We start from the raw sequence: 15,588 nt of genomic DNA on the forward strand, positions 1-15,588 counted from the left end.
TGTACACATACATAACACATATACACATGCTATATACATAGATATGTATATACCTACACCCTTACATATGAATACACATAAATAGTAATCACTGTCCATCTTGAATGCATAGCGAAAAGAGGAAGCTTGAGAGTACACAAGGTTGATACTGTATGGCATGAAACTTGCTGAATCTGGATGTTCTGCCACGGATACCCTGAAGGTAACAAGGAAAACAGGTCGGGAAGAGGATCTGTAGCGTCCCAGACAATCCTGCGGACCTTGCTCGAGCAACACTTATATGCTATGTCCTGGATGAAAGGGAGGGAACTGCCAATCATTTTTTCTGCCATCCTCGCCAGCACCTAAATTCTTAGGTTGTCCCAAAGAATTTGCTTTGTTGTTTGCCGGTGTTTCCAGGTTGATTGAGTGGTTTCAGTAAAACTGCCTGGTCCATCATTTTTTGCAAATAACAACATTTAAATCAGGATGGGAGAATGGAGTGGACTTTATCACCAAATACCAGTCTGAATGTGAGGTTTATCTACGTTTTGTTCTGATTGGGGCAGACAAGATCTGAGCAGGTGCTGGAGTGTACAGTACAGGTAGCCCTCGATTTACAACCACAACTGTCCCCAAAATTTCTTTTGCTAAGTGAGACATTTGTTAAGTGAGATTTGCCCCCATTTTATGGCAGTTGTTAAGTGAATCATGCAGTTGGTGAGTTAGTCACAAGGTTGTTAAGTTAATCTGGCTTCCCCCTTGACTTTGCTTGTCAGAAGGTCGCAAAAGGTCATCACATGACCTCGGGACATATGAGTAAGTTGCCAAGCATCCGAATTTTGATCACGTGACCCTGAGGGGGCTGCAATGGTCATATGAAACATCACTTTTTTCAGTGTCGCACAGTCATTAAATGAACTGTTGTAAGTTGAGGACTACTTGTATTTCCCATGCAACTGACCAGCCATTTCTAATATTGCTAAGTGTCACTTGATAGTCATAATAAAAGGGTACAGTACTAATAAAAGTGGCTGGCAAACTGTTTTGGGCAGGGTTTCTCAACCTTGACAATTTTAAGGCTGTGGAATTCTGGGAGTTGAAGTCCACATGCCTTAAAATTGTCAAGGTTGAGAAACACTGGTTTGTGGGGTAGTGGTAACTTCCAGGGATGGGTATCTATGGAGATTCTCAATCATCCTGGTCATGGTTGTCCCAAAGGTGCTTTTTCCAAAAGGCAACTGGACTTTCTTGGTTTTTCTCTTTGAAAACATTTCGCTTCACTGACTGATGGGGAATAGAAGGATTTATATTCTTTGCAGTTATCTGCAGAGTCACTGAGTTTCCACTTGGGGGGGTTATCTGTATCCTCAGAGTCACCTGAATCGGAGTGTAAACAGTGTGGAATCCTCTTGGGACTGTGTTGTAAGCAGAAGGTAGATTGTGTCATATCCCTCCCCCTTCTGTTGAGGGAGGGCTATTCTATTTTAATATAGATGGCCTCTTTTGACTCCTCTTTCAAACCTGTGGTCCTCTCAGAACACCCAAACACAAGCAGCAACGTGGTATATGCAGTGCAATGCAGCGAGACATGTCCATACCTGTACGTTAGAGAAACAAAACAATCACTTCACAAACGCATGGCACAACACATCACAGAACAAACTCATCAAGACAGGATTCAGCAGTCCATCTGCATCTGAAAGGTAAGGGCCACTCTTTTGAAGACAGCAAAGTTCACATTCTGGACAGAGAGGACCACTGGTTTGAAAAGAGGGGGTCAAAGAGGCCTCTTATGTTAAAACTGAACAGCCTTCTCTCAACAAAAGGGGAGGGATATAACACAACCTATCTCCTGTTTACAACGCAATCCCAAGAAGACTCCACACCCATTTACATTCTGATTCAGATGACTCTGAGGACACAGATAACCCCCAAGTGGCCTCAATGACTCTCAAAGTGCTAGAATAGAATATCTTTATTGTCATTGTGTATCTCACAACAAAATTAAGGGCTGTCCACAGTGCACACTACACACAAGTAAAAACATGCATTATATACCCACATCCTTCACATTCTATTCACCATTGTTCTGCCCCTAATATTGCACTTCAATGTTGCACTATACAGTACTATTTAATATGGTTACAGCTCTGGGATAAAAACTCTTTTTCAGCTAACAATTTGATGACTGCAAAGAATATAAATCCCTCCATTCCCACCAGTTAGTTACAGCTGAAGAAGCTTCTTGGAGGAGAAGCGAAATGTTTTCAAATTAAAAACTAAGAAAATCCAGTTGCCTTTTTGAAAAAAAAAGCACCTTTGAAACTTCCAGGGATGAAGTTTCAGAACATCCACACAAACACACTGCATACTAATTAGGAAATTAAAACACTGAAGAGATGAGAAAAATGTCTTGCTATATTCCAGTGGAAAAAGGCAGCTATAGCAATGGTGGTGATGCCAAAACAAGTTGTATGGCACTTTCAAAACCAGTGGCTTTATTACGGGGGGGGGGGGGAATAGCAAAAGGAGGGGATTGTAATGCACAAATCCACACAGACTTGTTAGTCTTCAAGGAACCATACGGAACACTTACTTAACAGGTATTAAAGAACTATAAGATGTTATATTTGCTGCAAAAACAAAAATGTTTCAAAGCCGGCTCTCTCATGATCCAGAATGACACCCTATTCCAGTGGTGGCGAAATTATACCATTTGTGCCAGAGGCGGCACTCGGAGCCCTCTCTGTGGGCACACTCGCCGTGCCCCGGAGATGGCAACCGTCCCTCTTCAACCAACTGCCCACTAACTTGCCGAGGTCCCACATGGCTGGATGCCTCCCAGCACCCATGCGCTCGCTGGTCTCTGTGTGCAGGGGCCGATGGTGTCAGGCAGCCTCACCTGCCTCACCTTGCCCTGTGACAATGGCACCCCCACCCTGCCTCACCTTGCCTCGCCTTACCCCGCAGGACGAGCCTCCTGCCCACCACCCCACCTGCCAGAGACCCCCCTGGATCTCCCCCACCCTGCCTGACCCCCACAGGTGTCCCTCCCCACGAGCAACGTTGAGGTGATCACGCCCACCTTGGCCACACCCACCCAGTCTGCCATGACCACCACAGCCACGCCCATCCAGTGGGCCACGTCCACCTGGCACCCGGCGATAAATAAGTGGGGTTTGGGTTGCAGTTTGGGCACTCGGTCTCTAAAACGTTCGCCATCACTGCCCTATTCCTACAAAACTGTCCATAAGAGCCTAAAAGAGGTGTGGTTAAATGATACTTAGCTGATTCAAATCTGCAAAACATTTGCCTGGCACCTAAAAGTTATTTCTTATGATAGGTGGAGAAAGACGCTCCTAGGGAAAGATAACAATCTTGTGGATAGCAAGGTTATTAAGGCATTCACTTTGATTTTTAGAGGCAGGAAAAACAGCTTACAGGTAGTCTTCACCTTACAATGACAATTGAGCCCAAAATTTCTGTTGCTAAGTGAGACCGTTGTTAAGTGAGCTTTGCCCCATTTTACGACCTTTCAGGCCACAGTTGTTAAGTGAATCACTGCAGTTGTTAAGTTAGTAACACGTTTCTTCAGTGACTATGTTTCCCCATTGACTTTGCTTGTCAGAAGGTCACAAAAGGGCCTAGAGCAGGGGTAGGCAACCTTGGCACTTTTATGACTCGTGGACTTCAACTCCCAGAATTCCTGAGCAGCCGTGCTGAGGAAAAGGGAGAGTTTTCGAAGCTCAGCCATGCTGACTCAGGAATTCTGGGAGTTGAAGTCCACGAGTCATAAAAGCGCCAAGGTTGCCTACCCCTGACCTAGGACATTGCAGTCGTTGTAAATTTGAAGTAGTTGCTCAGCATATGAATTTTGATCACATGACCATGGGGATGCTCATCTAAGATGCTCGTGTAAGTGCGAAAAACGGTCATAAGTCACTCTTTTCAGTGGCGTTGTAACTTCGGTCACTAAACAAATAATTGTAAGTCAAGGACTATCTATACTGGCAGTCCCTATTAGCAGCTCAAGAATGGCTGGGCACACAATGCCCAGGGAAGGGGTGGAGAAAGAAACCCATCTTCCCTTTTGCAGAAATGGGGTAATAGTTGCAGCTTAGAGCCATGGTGGTGCAGTGGTCAAAATGGAGTATTGCAGGCAAACTCTGCCTATAGCCTAGAGTTCGATCCTGATGGGACTCAACCTTCCATCCTTCCGAGGTGGGTAAAATGAAGACCCAGATTATTGGGCGCAATATGCTGACCTTGTAAACTTCTCAGAGTGCTATAAAACACAATGGGGCACTCTATACAGTTAATCCTCGACTTACAATAGTTCATTTAGTGACCATTCAAAGTTACAACGGCACTGAAAAAGGTAACATGACCATTTTTCACACTTACGACCATTGTAGCATCCCCATGATCAGGTGAGCAAAATCCAGGTGCTTGGTGACTGGTTCATACTTACGACTGTTGCTGTGTCCCAAGGTCACGTGATTCCCGCCTTTTGCAATCTTTTGATAAGCAAAATCAATGCGGAAGCCAAATTCACTTAGCCACCGTGTTACTAACCTATCAACTGCAGTGATTCACTTAACAACTGCAGCAAGAAAGGTCACAAAATGAGGCAAAACTCAGTTAACAAATGTCTCGCTGAACAACAGAAATGTTGCGCTCAGTTGTAGTCCTAAGTCAAGGACTTATCTGTACAGTAAGTCTAAGCGCTATTGCTATTGCAGCTTATCTTCCATGCCAGGTTGGGGGCTCCCAATTGGCAATCTGGCCGCTTAGGTGTGTTGTGTTGTCACAGGGATGAAAAGGAAACGAAAGGCTCCTGAAGTCCAGCCTGCCGATGCAGGGACCCAGCCTGCACTGCGCTGGGAGCGAGAGATCAGTGACAACAAATGGCAGATCTTCCCGTCTGGACAGAGTGAGGCCCTGAGCCAAGCCATTCGGTAAGTTGGCTTGGAAGAGGAGGAGGAGGAGGAGGAGGAGGAGGAGGAGGAGCTGAAGGAGGAGGAGGAAGAGGAGAAGGAGGAGGAGGAGGAGGAGCTGAAGGAGGAGGAGGAGAAGGAGGAGGAGGAGGAGGAGGAGGAGGAGGAGGAGGAGGAGGAGCTGAAGAAAAAGGAGGAGAAGGAGGAGGAGAAGAAGAAGGAGGAGGAGAAGGAGGAGGAGGAGGAGCTGAAGAAGGAGGAGGAGGAGAAGGAGGAGGAGAAGGAGGAGAAGAAGGAGGAGGAGGAGGAGGAGGAGCTGAAGAAGGAGAAGGAGGAGAAGAAGAAGGAGGAGAAGAAGAAGGAGGAGGAGGAGAAGGAGGAGGAGGAGCTGAAGAAGGAGAAGGAGGAGAAGAAGAAGGAGGAGAAGAAGGAGGAGGAGAAGAAGAAGAAGGAGGAGGAGAAGAAGGAGGAGAAGAAGGAGGAGGAGAAGGAGGAGGAGGAGCTGAAGGAGGAGAAGAAGAAGGAGGAGAAGAAGAAGGAGGAGGAGGAGGAGGAGGAGGAAGAGGAGGAAGAAGAAGAGGAGGAGAAGGAGGAGGAGGATGCAGCAGCCAGGAATTGATTGCAGAGGTTGTAATACAAACTCGTCTGTTCCCTGCAGGGAACAGAAAAGTACAGAAGATTTTGGGGAAGACATTGTGGACCTGTGCAAGATGGTGGAGTGGAACAAGCAGAGCGGTGAGGAGAACCGTGTCCGTGTGGCTGTCTGGGATCAGAAATCCTGTAAGTCGCTATTTCTAAGACACAGGTAGTCCTTGACTTAACAACAGTTCATTTAGTGACCGTTTGAAGTTACAACGGCCATCCCAAAGATACTTTTTCACGAGGCAACTGGACTTTCTTGTTTTTCTTTGAAGACGTTTCGCTTCTCATCCAGGAAGCTTGTTCAGCTCTGACTGGATGGTGGGGAATGGAAGGATTTATATTCCTTGCGGACAGCCGGTCATTTGCACTCTTTTAGAGAGTCGTTGAGGCTACCTGGACTCTCTAAAAGAATGCAAATGACCAGCTGTCTGCAGGCATATAAATCCTTCCATTCCCCACCATCCAGTCAGAGCTGAAGAAGCTTCTTCGATGAGAAGCAAAACAAGAAAGTCCAGTTGCCTTGTGAAAACGCATCTTCGGGATAGACATTTCAATGGCCATGAAAAAAGTCACTTATGAGCATTTTTCACACTTACGACCGCTGTAGCATCCCCACGGTCCCCTAATCAAAACCCAGACGCTTGTACAACTGACTCATGTTTGTGACGGTTGCAGTGCCCTGGGGTCATGTGATCCCCTTTTGCGACCTTCTGACAAGCAAAGTCAAGGGAGCAAGCCAGATTCATTTAACAACTATGTTACTAGCTTAACAACTGCAGTGACTCGCTTAACAACTGTGGCAAGAAAGATCGTAAAATGGGACATAACTCCCTTAACAAGTGTCTCACTGAGGAACAGAAATTATGGGCTCAATTGTGGTCGTAAGTTGAGGACTGCCTGTATTTATTGCATTTGTATCCTGCCTTTTAGGTCAACATTTCCAGTGACCACCTTTATCTGATCCTGCCCTTTGGTTCTGATACAGGCGGTCCTTGACTTATAACTCATTTAGTGACTTTTCACAGTTGAACAACTTGGAAAAAAGTGATCTACAGCAGGGTTTTTCAACCAGTGATACGGGTACCACCTGTGTACATTGGCACCTGGCAGGTGGTATGCGACCATCCTAGAAAAGTGGTAGCGGGGGAGGGGAATGAGCTGAACTGGTGGCAGTACCACAAAGCCTGAGCGAGAGATGGCTAGAGCTGCAGGGCTGTCAGGGCTCAGTGGAAGTGTCAGGATCAGCGCCAGGCTCCAGCTGGAGCTCGGCGCTGATCCTGGTGCTTCTGCTGAGCCTAGAAGAAGCGCCGATCAGCTGGAATGTTGCAGCCTCTCCAGGGTCTTGTGATTTACATTCAGATGCTTGGCACTGATTTATATTTATGATGGTCACAGTGTCCCAGGGTCATGTGAAGTAACCAAAGCCTGCTGCAGCCACCCAGCAGACGGGGGGAATAAAAACCAAACACCCCCCACCCATCCCCGCTGCCAATCCTCAACAAAAATGCTCACAACAATGAAAACCTCAGACAGGAGAAAGAGCGCAGCCGGGTGGGCAGGCAGGTGTCTTGCTCGGCTGTGGCTTGGGGGGCACTTTTTTCAGTACTATTGTAACTTCGAACAGTCACTAAGGAAACTGTTGTAAGTCGAGGACTACCTGTACTTCATTACTTTTTTCCTTTTTTTTTTTTGGTCATCAAGTTTTTGACACTTTGCTAGGCGACTGGTGGTACTCGGATGTTGCTATATCCTAAAAGTGGTACAATGGGTGAAAAGGTTGAAAAGCCCTGGTCTACAGTATGTCTAGTCCTCTTACTTGCAACCATCACAGCCTTTTCACAGTCACATGATTTGACTGAAACGCTTGGCAATGGGCACATATTTACCTGGGTGATGTGATCGCCATTTGTGACTTTCCCACCTGGCTTCTGACAAGCAAAGTCAATGGGGGAAAGCCGGATTCGCTTGATGACGACATGGTTTGCTTAGCAACCATGGCAACAATGTTAAATAAATGCTCATTTAAGAACCACCTTGCTTAACAATGGAAATTCTGGTCCCAGTGGTCATCATAAGTCGAGGACTATATGTAATCTGGAGAGATTTAAGTAAGCAATGGATTTGGACAAAACTATCATAAAACTTGGCCACATATAAGAGAGAGGCTGGTGGAGCCAGGGGGAGGAGTGAAATGGGGAACTAATCTGGAATCCCTACATGGGCACAAGACAAGTGAATTCTGACCCCCATTGAAGGCCGATGAACTTTTATCTGTATAGGAGACCAGCTGCAGGACAAGGCAGTTTCTCATTTCTCCTCCTCCTTCACACCTGAGAGAGAGTTAGCCTTTGCTTCTTATATTAATTCAATTTTCTTCTCCCTTTCCTTTGTTCACCCACATGGGTGCAGATTTGGTCTGGCAATGGGAAGGAGACCAAGAAAACGACTGGAATCCATACCCCGCTGCTACCTGCTTGGATTTACAGGCAGCCAAGAATGGTTACCGGGAGCCCATAGTGGACTTGACAGTCGGTCGGACCCGCTACAAGCTGGACACGGACCGCATGGTGCAGACAAACCAGCGGACTAAATTTGAACGTCGGATGGAATGCAGGGAGTCAGGTATCGGGGTACAGAAATTTATTCTTACGCTGGGAACTGAACTGTGGAACTTCGGCTGGGCTCCTTGCAAATGGAAATCTTGTAATAGTAGTAAAGTTGGAAGGGACCTTGGAGGTCATCTAGTCCAACCTCCTGCTCAGGCAGGAAACCCTACACCATTTCGGACAAATGGCTGTCCAGTCTCTTCTTAAAAACTTCCAGTGTTGGAGCATTTACTGCTTCTGGAGGCAGGCTGTTCCACCAATTAATTGTTCTCACTGTCAGGAAGTTTCTCCTTAGTTCTAGGTTGCTGTGAGCATAGATTTGGCCTCGGAGGCCCCTTCCCTTCTGTCCTTACACAGGAATTGAAACCACAACTAACACCTCTGTCCCATTCTGCCTTTCTTTTCCTGATTCAGATGCAACAGAGGCTGTGGGCGGATCCCAGCTAAACAGCCGTGACTTGGATGCCAGTACGGCGGTTCCTGCTAAGAAGTCCCAGACTGAATTAGATGCCCTAGCATCGCGTGGGGAAGGAGATGGGCAGGGTAAAAGCCGAGAAAATGATTTGGGGGGTTAATGCATGACAATGTGATGAAAAGAACAGTCTGATCCTTCAGAAATAGATTCATGGTGGGGAGGTTGGTAATAGGAACTGCAATTAGGAATCTCATAAGAAGTTAAAGGTTTTCCTCTGTCCAGTCATGTCCGACTCTAGAGAGTGGTGCCCATCTCCGTTTCTTAGCCGAGGGAGCCAGCATTATCCAAAGACACCTCCGTGGCCATGTGGCGAGCATGACTATGCGCCGAGGTGCACGGAATGCTGTTACCTTCCCACTGAAGTGGTACCTATTAATCTACTTGCACTTGCATGCAACCAATAACCAATCATGGGAACTCTCCCCATCACGCGGCACTTGGGTCTCAGCTTTCCAACTGACAAACTTAGTGTCTTTAACCTCTGATCCATCGCGATAAGAAGTTAGTGTTGCTGAAATACCCCTTTAATTAAGTGCCATTTTGTTTTAAGCCCAGAGACGCTAGGATCATAAGGAGTAAGATCATGGGTTCTTTTAATGCTGAGATTGTACGGTGTCTACTCTGTTGTAGACACTGTTCAATGCAAAGTGGGATGGTGATGATGATGATTGATCATCGCACAGTCAGCCAGATTTCAGACTGGTTTTGGCATTTTTGTCAAGGACCTGGGATAGGCAGATGTGGATGTTTGATGGTATTACAGATATCATTGCAGGATGGAAGCAGTTCCTAGTAGGCCGCCTTTTGCAATTGACTGATGGCGAATTTGTCAATGCCAATGGTGTTCAAGTGGTGCTCCAATTGTTTTGGGATTGCACCCAAGGAGCCTATTACTATTGGTACTACCCTTGCTTGCCTTTGCCACAGTCTTTCTATTTGTAGGTCTTTGTATTTTGTTATCTTCTCCAGTTCTTTCTCGTCTATTCTGCTGTCTCCAGGCACTGCCACGTTCACTATCCAGACTTTTTTTGTCTTTCTTATCGACAATTGTTAAGTCCGGGGTGTTATGTTGCAGGTGCTTGTCTGTTTGAATTCTGAAGTCCCAGAGCAGTTTAATCTTATCATTTTCTATGACTTTCTCTATTTTATGATCCCACCAGTTCTTGCATACAGGTAAATGATATTTCTTGCAGATCTTCCAATGCACCATTGTTGCTACTTTGTCATGCCGCTGCTTTTAGTCAGTCTGTGAGATCTTCTTGCAGCAGCTTACCAGGTGGTCCATTGTTTCTTCAGTTTCTTTGCATAGGCGGCACTTATACTATCTGTTGCTGTCTTCTCAATTTTGACTTTATATGCATTTGTCCTTAAAGCTTGGTCTTGTGCAGCCAGCATTAGTCCCTTGGTCTCTTTCTTCAATTTTCCTGCTCTTAGCCATTGCCAGGTCTTGTTATTATCTGCTTTCCCAGCTATTTTTTTAACGTACTGGCCATGTAGTGCTTTGTCTTCCCATGCCTCTATTCTGTTCTTTATTTGATCTTTCTTGTAGGCCAGTTTGGTCTCTCCAGTAGTCAGTAAGCCTTCCTGATAAACTAATTTCAGTGCATCTTCATCACTGTCCTTCAGATATTCTTCCAAAGCCATTTTTTTCTTCTTCAACCATCTGATGTACTTGCAGCATTCCACGCCCACCTATTTGCCTTGGTAGATAAAGTCTGTCAATGTCACTGTGTGGATGAAGGGCATGATTCATTGTCATTATTTTTCTGGTCTTCCTATCCATTGCTTTTAGTTCTGCTTGAGTCCAGTCCACTATTCCAGCTGTGTATCTAATGACTGGAATTGCCCAGGTGTTGATTGCCTTCATGGTATTTCCTCCATTGAGTTTGGACTTTAAGATCTTCTTCACTCTCTTGATGTATTCACCTCTAATCTTTTTCTTGACTTCAGTGTGCTTGATGTTGTCAGCTTGAAGGATACCCAAGTGGTGTTGTTGTTATTATTAATTTTGTCTACAGAAGCAGTGAAGACATTGACAGTGAAAGGAAAAGCTCCGGTGGACCCAGAGTGCACAGCCAAAGCGGGAAAAGTAAGTCATCAGCACCCGTAATACTTGTATGAGGCCCCGATGGCCTACAGTACTCATTTGAGTGGGTCTGTGCATGCATGCACACCAGCCAGTCACTCACATGTCCTAGTTGCAAATAGGCCACGGACCAGTAGAGGACCACAGCCCACAGGTTAAAGATCACTGCCTTAAGCCACTTCCTCATGCTGACTTTTGTTAGCCTAAAACAGCCCCTTTTTAGCCATGCTTTCTGGGAATGTTGGAAGTTGAAATCCAGCTTGTTGGAACAGCATTTGGTGGGGAAATAGAAGGTTTTTGTAGCCTGGAAAAGACTCTCATTAGACTATTTTTAGCAAGCAAGTGGTCATCCTGTCTGGTCTTGGAAGCTAAGAAGGGTCTTGTTTGGCTAGTACTTGGATGGAGCCCTACAGGAAGTCCAAAAGCTGTAGGTCAGACTAGCAAGTTGGAAGAAGACAATTGCATTTTTCAGCCAAGGAAACTCCATGGTTGTCTTTATGAAGTCATTAGGAGTCAAGCCTAGCTTGAAAGAGGCTTTCTTTTTAATTTTTTTTCATTCCTTTGCTTTGAATAACCTCCCTTCCTCTTTCCTGCCTTTTCTAAAGGCTCATGTTTATTGTGAAGGAGACGACATTTACGACGTGATGTTAAATCAGGTGAGTGGACCATACCTAAACATAGATCCCACCACATACCTGGAAAAAACCACTAGATCCAAAATAAAAGCCTCCCCCATTAGCGAAGAGATCCAGCAAAGAATCATTCCCAGAGCGAAATCATCCAGATGCCCTAAGCTCTATGGTCTCCCCAAGATACACAAAGAAGGAACCCCACTTAGACCCATAGTCAGCTCCATAGGCTCACCTCTACAAAACCTAGCCAAATTTCTCACCAAACAACTACAGCCCTATGCAGAATCCATCACCTCACATGTAAAAAACTCATTCCAGTTCATAGAGATCATAAAGAAACAAAACTTACAGCCCAGCGACCTACTTGTGAGCTTTGATGTCATATCCCTCTTCACCCAAGTGCCAATCAAAAAAGCCTTGACAGCTATCCAAAACAAATATAAACCCCCCAAACACATCCTAGATCTGACCAACCACTGCCTATCCAATACATACTTCATCTATAACGGCCAAAAATACAAACAAATAAAAAGAGCACCCATGGGATCACCCCTCTCACCTGTCATTGCGAGAGATTCTGCCTGGTTAAGAAAAAAAAAAGGTTGGACTTCAGTTGCAGGACTTCAGTTAATCTCTTGATTTCAGTCACAGGGTCCACCAAATGAGATCAGACAAGGCCTATCTCTGAATCTCTTGTTCTTAACAAGAATTATCTGGAGGACAAAACTGTGGGAAGAACCATCTATGCCAGTGATGGCAAACCTTTTAGTGACCGAGTGCCCAAACTGCAGCCCAAAACCCACTTATTTATTGCCGGGTGCCAGGTGGGCGTGGCCCATTGGGTGGGTGTGGCTATGGTCATGGCAGATTGGGTGGGTGTGGTCAAGGTGGTGGCGAACCTATGGCAAGCGTGCCAGAGGCGTCACTCAGAGCCCTCTCTGTGGGCACGCGCGCCATGCCCCGGAGATGGCAACCGTCCCTCTTCAACCAGCGTGATCACCTCGATGTTGCTCGTGGTGAGGGACGCCTGTGGGGGCTGAGCAGGGTTGGAGGAGATCCAGGGAGTCTCTGGCAGTGCGGCGGTGGGCAGGAGGCTCGTCCTGCGGGATGAGGCGAGGCAGGGATGCCATTGTCACAGGGCAAGGTGAGGCCGGGGCGGCCGTTACCTGACACCAAGAGCCCCTGCACACAGAGGCCAGTGAGCACATGGGTGCTGGGATGCATCCGGTCATGTGGGACCTCAGTGAGTTAGCGGGCGGCTGGTTGAAGAGGGACGGTTGCCATCTCCGGGGCATGGCGCGCATGCCCACAGAGAGGGCTCTGAGTGACGCCTCTGGCACGCTTGCCATAGGTTCGCCACCACTGATCTATGCTCTCCTAAGAGGCAGGGAAGACAGAACTAGAAACTATAATGATGTGGGGCAGTGGTTCTCAACCTTTTCTTCACCACAGACCCCCCCACCTTTAAATGTTTGTTGTGACCACAGACCATGGCCATGGACTCCCAAGACTTAATTTAAGATTTAAATCATAATATTTTTTCAAGCCTTCGCAGACCACCTGTGATGACATCCCCCCTAGTGGTCCACGGACCACAGCTTGAGAACCACTGATGTAGGTGAAGCTTATTGATAAATTTGGGCTCCCCACTTCCTCAGCTGGGTTCATATTATCCTACAGAGCAAACTTCCCCTGAAGAAATTGGAGATTGGAGAAATAATTGTATGAAAACCTGATCTTTCATAGATGTTTGTTCAGAAGACATGTAGGAGAGCAGTACATGAAATAGAAAAGGAACAAGATGTTGTCTCATTTCTAAAAATATTATTTAGCTTTTGAATAGCTTATATTTAAAGTTTAAGATATTTTTTAGATATTTTTTTTCTTTTTCTAGTTTCTTTTTTTTCTTTTCTTTTTTCTTCTTCTTCTTGTTTCTTTTCTTTTTCTCTTTCTGTTTTTTAAGTATTGGTGTTAAAGTATTTTATGATTTGTTTAATTATTGTAACCAAATTTGTATATGGTTCATTTGTGTTTAAAATTTTTTCTTTTAAATTTTAATTAAGCCTGTATTCAGCTCTGGGAAGGTTGGGGGAGGGTTGGGGTGGGTTGGGAGGGTTTGGGGAAGGGAACTTTTTTTTTTGTAAAATTTTAAAAATTTTCAATAAAAAAAAAAAGATGTTGTCTCATTTCTGACCAGCTCCTTTTCTTCCATCTTGGGCTTCCTCCAGACAAACCTTCAATTCAACAACAATAAATACTACCTCATACAACTGTTGGAAGAAGACAATGCACAGAACTACAGCGTCTGGATGCGCTGGGGGCGCGGTGAGTTGGGGCAAGGAACTGAGTCATGGAGGAAGGAAGTGAGAACAAAAGCTGACAAGCCTGGAACAGGAGTAGGCCTTCGTTTTTAATAAAAACTAAAAAAAAAAAATCATTGCTCTATTTCACCTAGCAATTATAGATCTAGGATTGTGTTTCTCAACTTTGGCAACTTCCAAGGTGTGTAGACTTCAGTTTCCAGAATTCCCCAGGCAGCCTGCTGCTTGGGAATTCTGGGAGTTGAAATCTACACATCTTGAAGTTGCTAAGGTTGAGAAACATGGCTCTAGACGCCTTTGAGGGTCTGGCTGAGGAATTCTGGGAGTTGAAGTCCACACATCTTAAACTGAGAAATACAATCAAGAATCTCACTGTCTATAAAGCAGCGGTTCTCAACCTATGGGTCGCGACCCCATTTGGGGTCGATCGACCATTTCACAGGGGTCGCCAAGCAAGGCTGTCTGCCATTTTTTTTTCCTTTTCTGGCGGGTGCCTTACCTCCCTTGGGCTGGGCCAGCTAGTGGTCGGCCTGCTCCGTCTCTGCCGCTTGCCAGCTACGCCTCGGCCAGCGCAGGGTGCGGCACCATAAATGCGCAGCGCTCCCAGGTAGGGAAAGTCTTCGACTTACGACTGGTTTAGTCCTCGACTTACGACTGGTTTAGTCTTCGACTTACGACCGGTTGGGGGTCGCGGCATTAAAAATGTTGGGAACCACTGCTATAAAGCTATAAGAATTATCATAAAAACCTGTTTTTTTTAAAAAAAATGATTGAAATGTTAGTCAATCAAATTTTTGGAGTCTTCTGGAATTCTTGGATTTTTCTGAGTTCTAGAATGTGGCTTTACCTCTTCTGTACTCTGTAATGATCCTTTTGATCATTCATTCATTCATTCATTCATTCATTCATGCTGTAGTGGCGCAGTGATTAGAATGCAGTATTGCAGGCTAACTCTGCCCACTGCCAGGAGTTCGATCCTGACAGGCTCAAGGTTAACTCAGCCTTCCATCCTTCCGAGGTCGGTAAAATGAGGACTCAGATGGTTGGGGGCAACAGGCTGACTCCGTAAACCAGGCATGTCAAACTCGCGATGTCACGTGACGTCGCGCAACGTATCGGGCCAGTTTTGCCATTGCTGGCAATGGACTGGGCGTGGCTTCCACATGACGTGTCCGGCCCGCAGGCTGGCAGTTTGACACCCCTGCTGTAAACCGTTTAGACATGGCTCATATGCTAGAGGGATTTTATAGAGAGGGCTTATATACTATGAAGGGGTATATAAGTCTTAAGTGCTATTGCCATTCATTCATTCATTCATTCTGATTATTTTTTACTATTCATTCATTCATTCATTATTATTATTTACTTTCTAGTGGGTAAGCCTGGCCAGCATTCCCTTGTGCCTTGCTCTGGAGATTTAGCGAAAGCCAAAGACATCTTCACCAAAAAGTGAGTCCCTCTAAAACTCTTGGCAGTGTCCTTATCCCTCTCAACACCTCCCTTCTCCTGAACCTGGCTTTTTTCTTCTTCTTCTTTGCCTCTGAGGTTCCTAGACAAAACCAAAAACGAATGGGACAAACGGAACAGCTTCCAGAAAGTCTCAGGCAAATATGATCTCCTTCATCTGGACTACGAAGCCCGAGATGCTGTAAGACTTTTGGCGGGAAAGAGCAGGGAGGCAGCTTAGAAATCAGAAGGAAATTGCTGTCAACAAAAAAGGATATATTACGGGTGTATGTGTGTAATGTTTTGTTGTGTTTTGTTTTGTTTTGTTGGTCTAAAACAGTGTTTCCCAAACTTGACAATTTTAAGGCATGAGGACTTCAACTCCCAGAATTCCACAGCCAGCGTTGCTGGCTGTGGAATTCTGGGAGTTGAAGTCCACATGCCTTAAAATTGTCAAGTTT

General features: G+C 45.6%; 1 protein-coding gene across 4 annotated transcripts in view; it reads left to right on the plus strand.

Annotated features, from left to right (window-relative positions):
- Nucleotides 1-15,588, plus strand: part of PARP2 (poly(ADP-ribose) polymerase 2) — a 36,523-nt gene that overhangs the window by 484 nt on the left and 20,451 nt on the right. For all 4 annotated transcript variants that reach the window (XM_039350110.1, XM_039350107.1, XM_039350109.1 and 1 more), the window contains exons 2-10: nt 4,796-4,940; nt 5,578-5,699; nt 7,971-8,183; nt 8,582-8,710; nt 10,661-10,731; nt 11,334-11,384; nt 13,589-13,685; nt 15,055-15,130; nt 15,227-15,329. In XM_039350110.1, coding sequence (XP_039206044.1) covers nt 4,798-4,940; nt 5,578-5,699; nt 7,971-8,183; nt 8,582-8,710; nt 10,661-10,731; nt 11,334-11,384; nt 13,589-13,685; nt 15,055-15,130; nt 15,227-15,329 — 1,005 coding nt within the window. In that variant the 5' untranslated portion in view covers nt 4,796-4,797. The remainder of the gene's footprint in view (nt 1-4,795; nt 4,941-5,577; nt 5,700-7,970; nt 8,184-8,581; nt 8,711-10,660; nt 10,732-11,333; nt 11,385-13,588; nt 13,686-15,054; nt 15,131-15,226; nt 15,330-15,588) is intronic.

This window comes from Crotalus tigris, unplaced genomic scaffold, assembly GCF_016545835.1.
Source record: "Crotalus tigris isolate CLP2741 ecotype Arizona unplaced genomic scaffold, ASM1654583v1 scf7180000018306.2785112, whole genome shotgun sequence".
In the NCBI taxonomy this organism is placed as follows: Eukaryota; Metazoa; Chordata; class Lepidosauria; order Squamata; family Viperidae; genus Crotalus; species Crotalus tigris.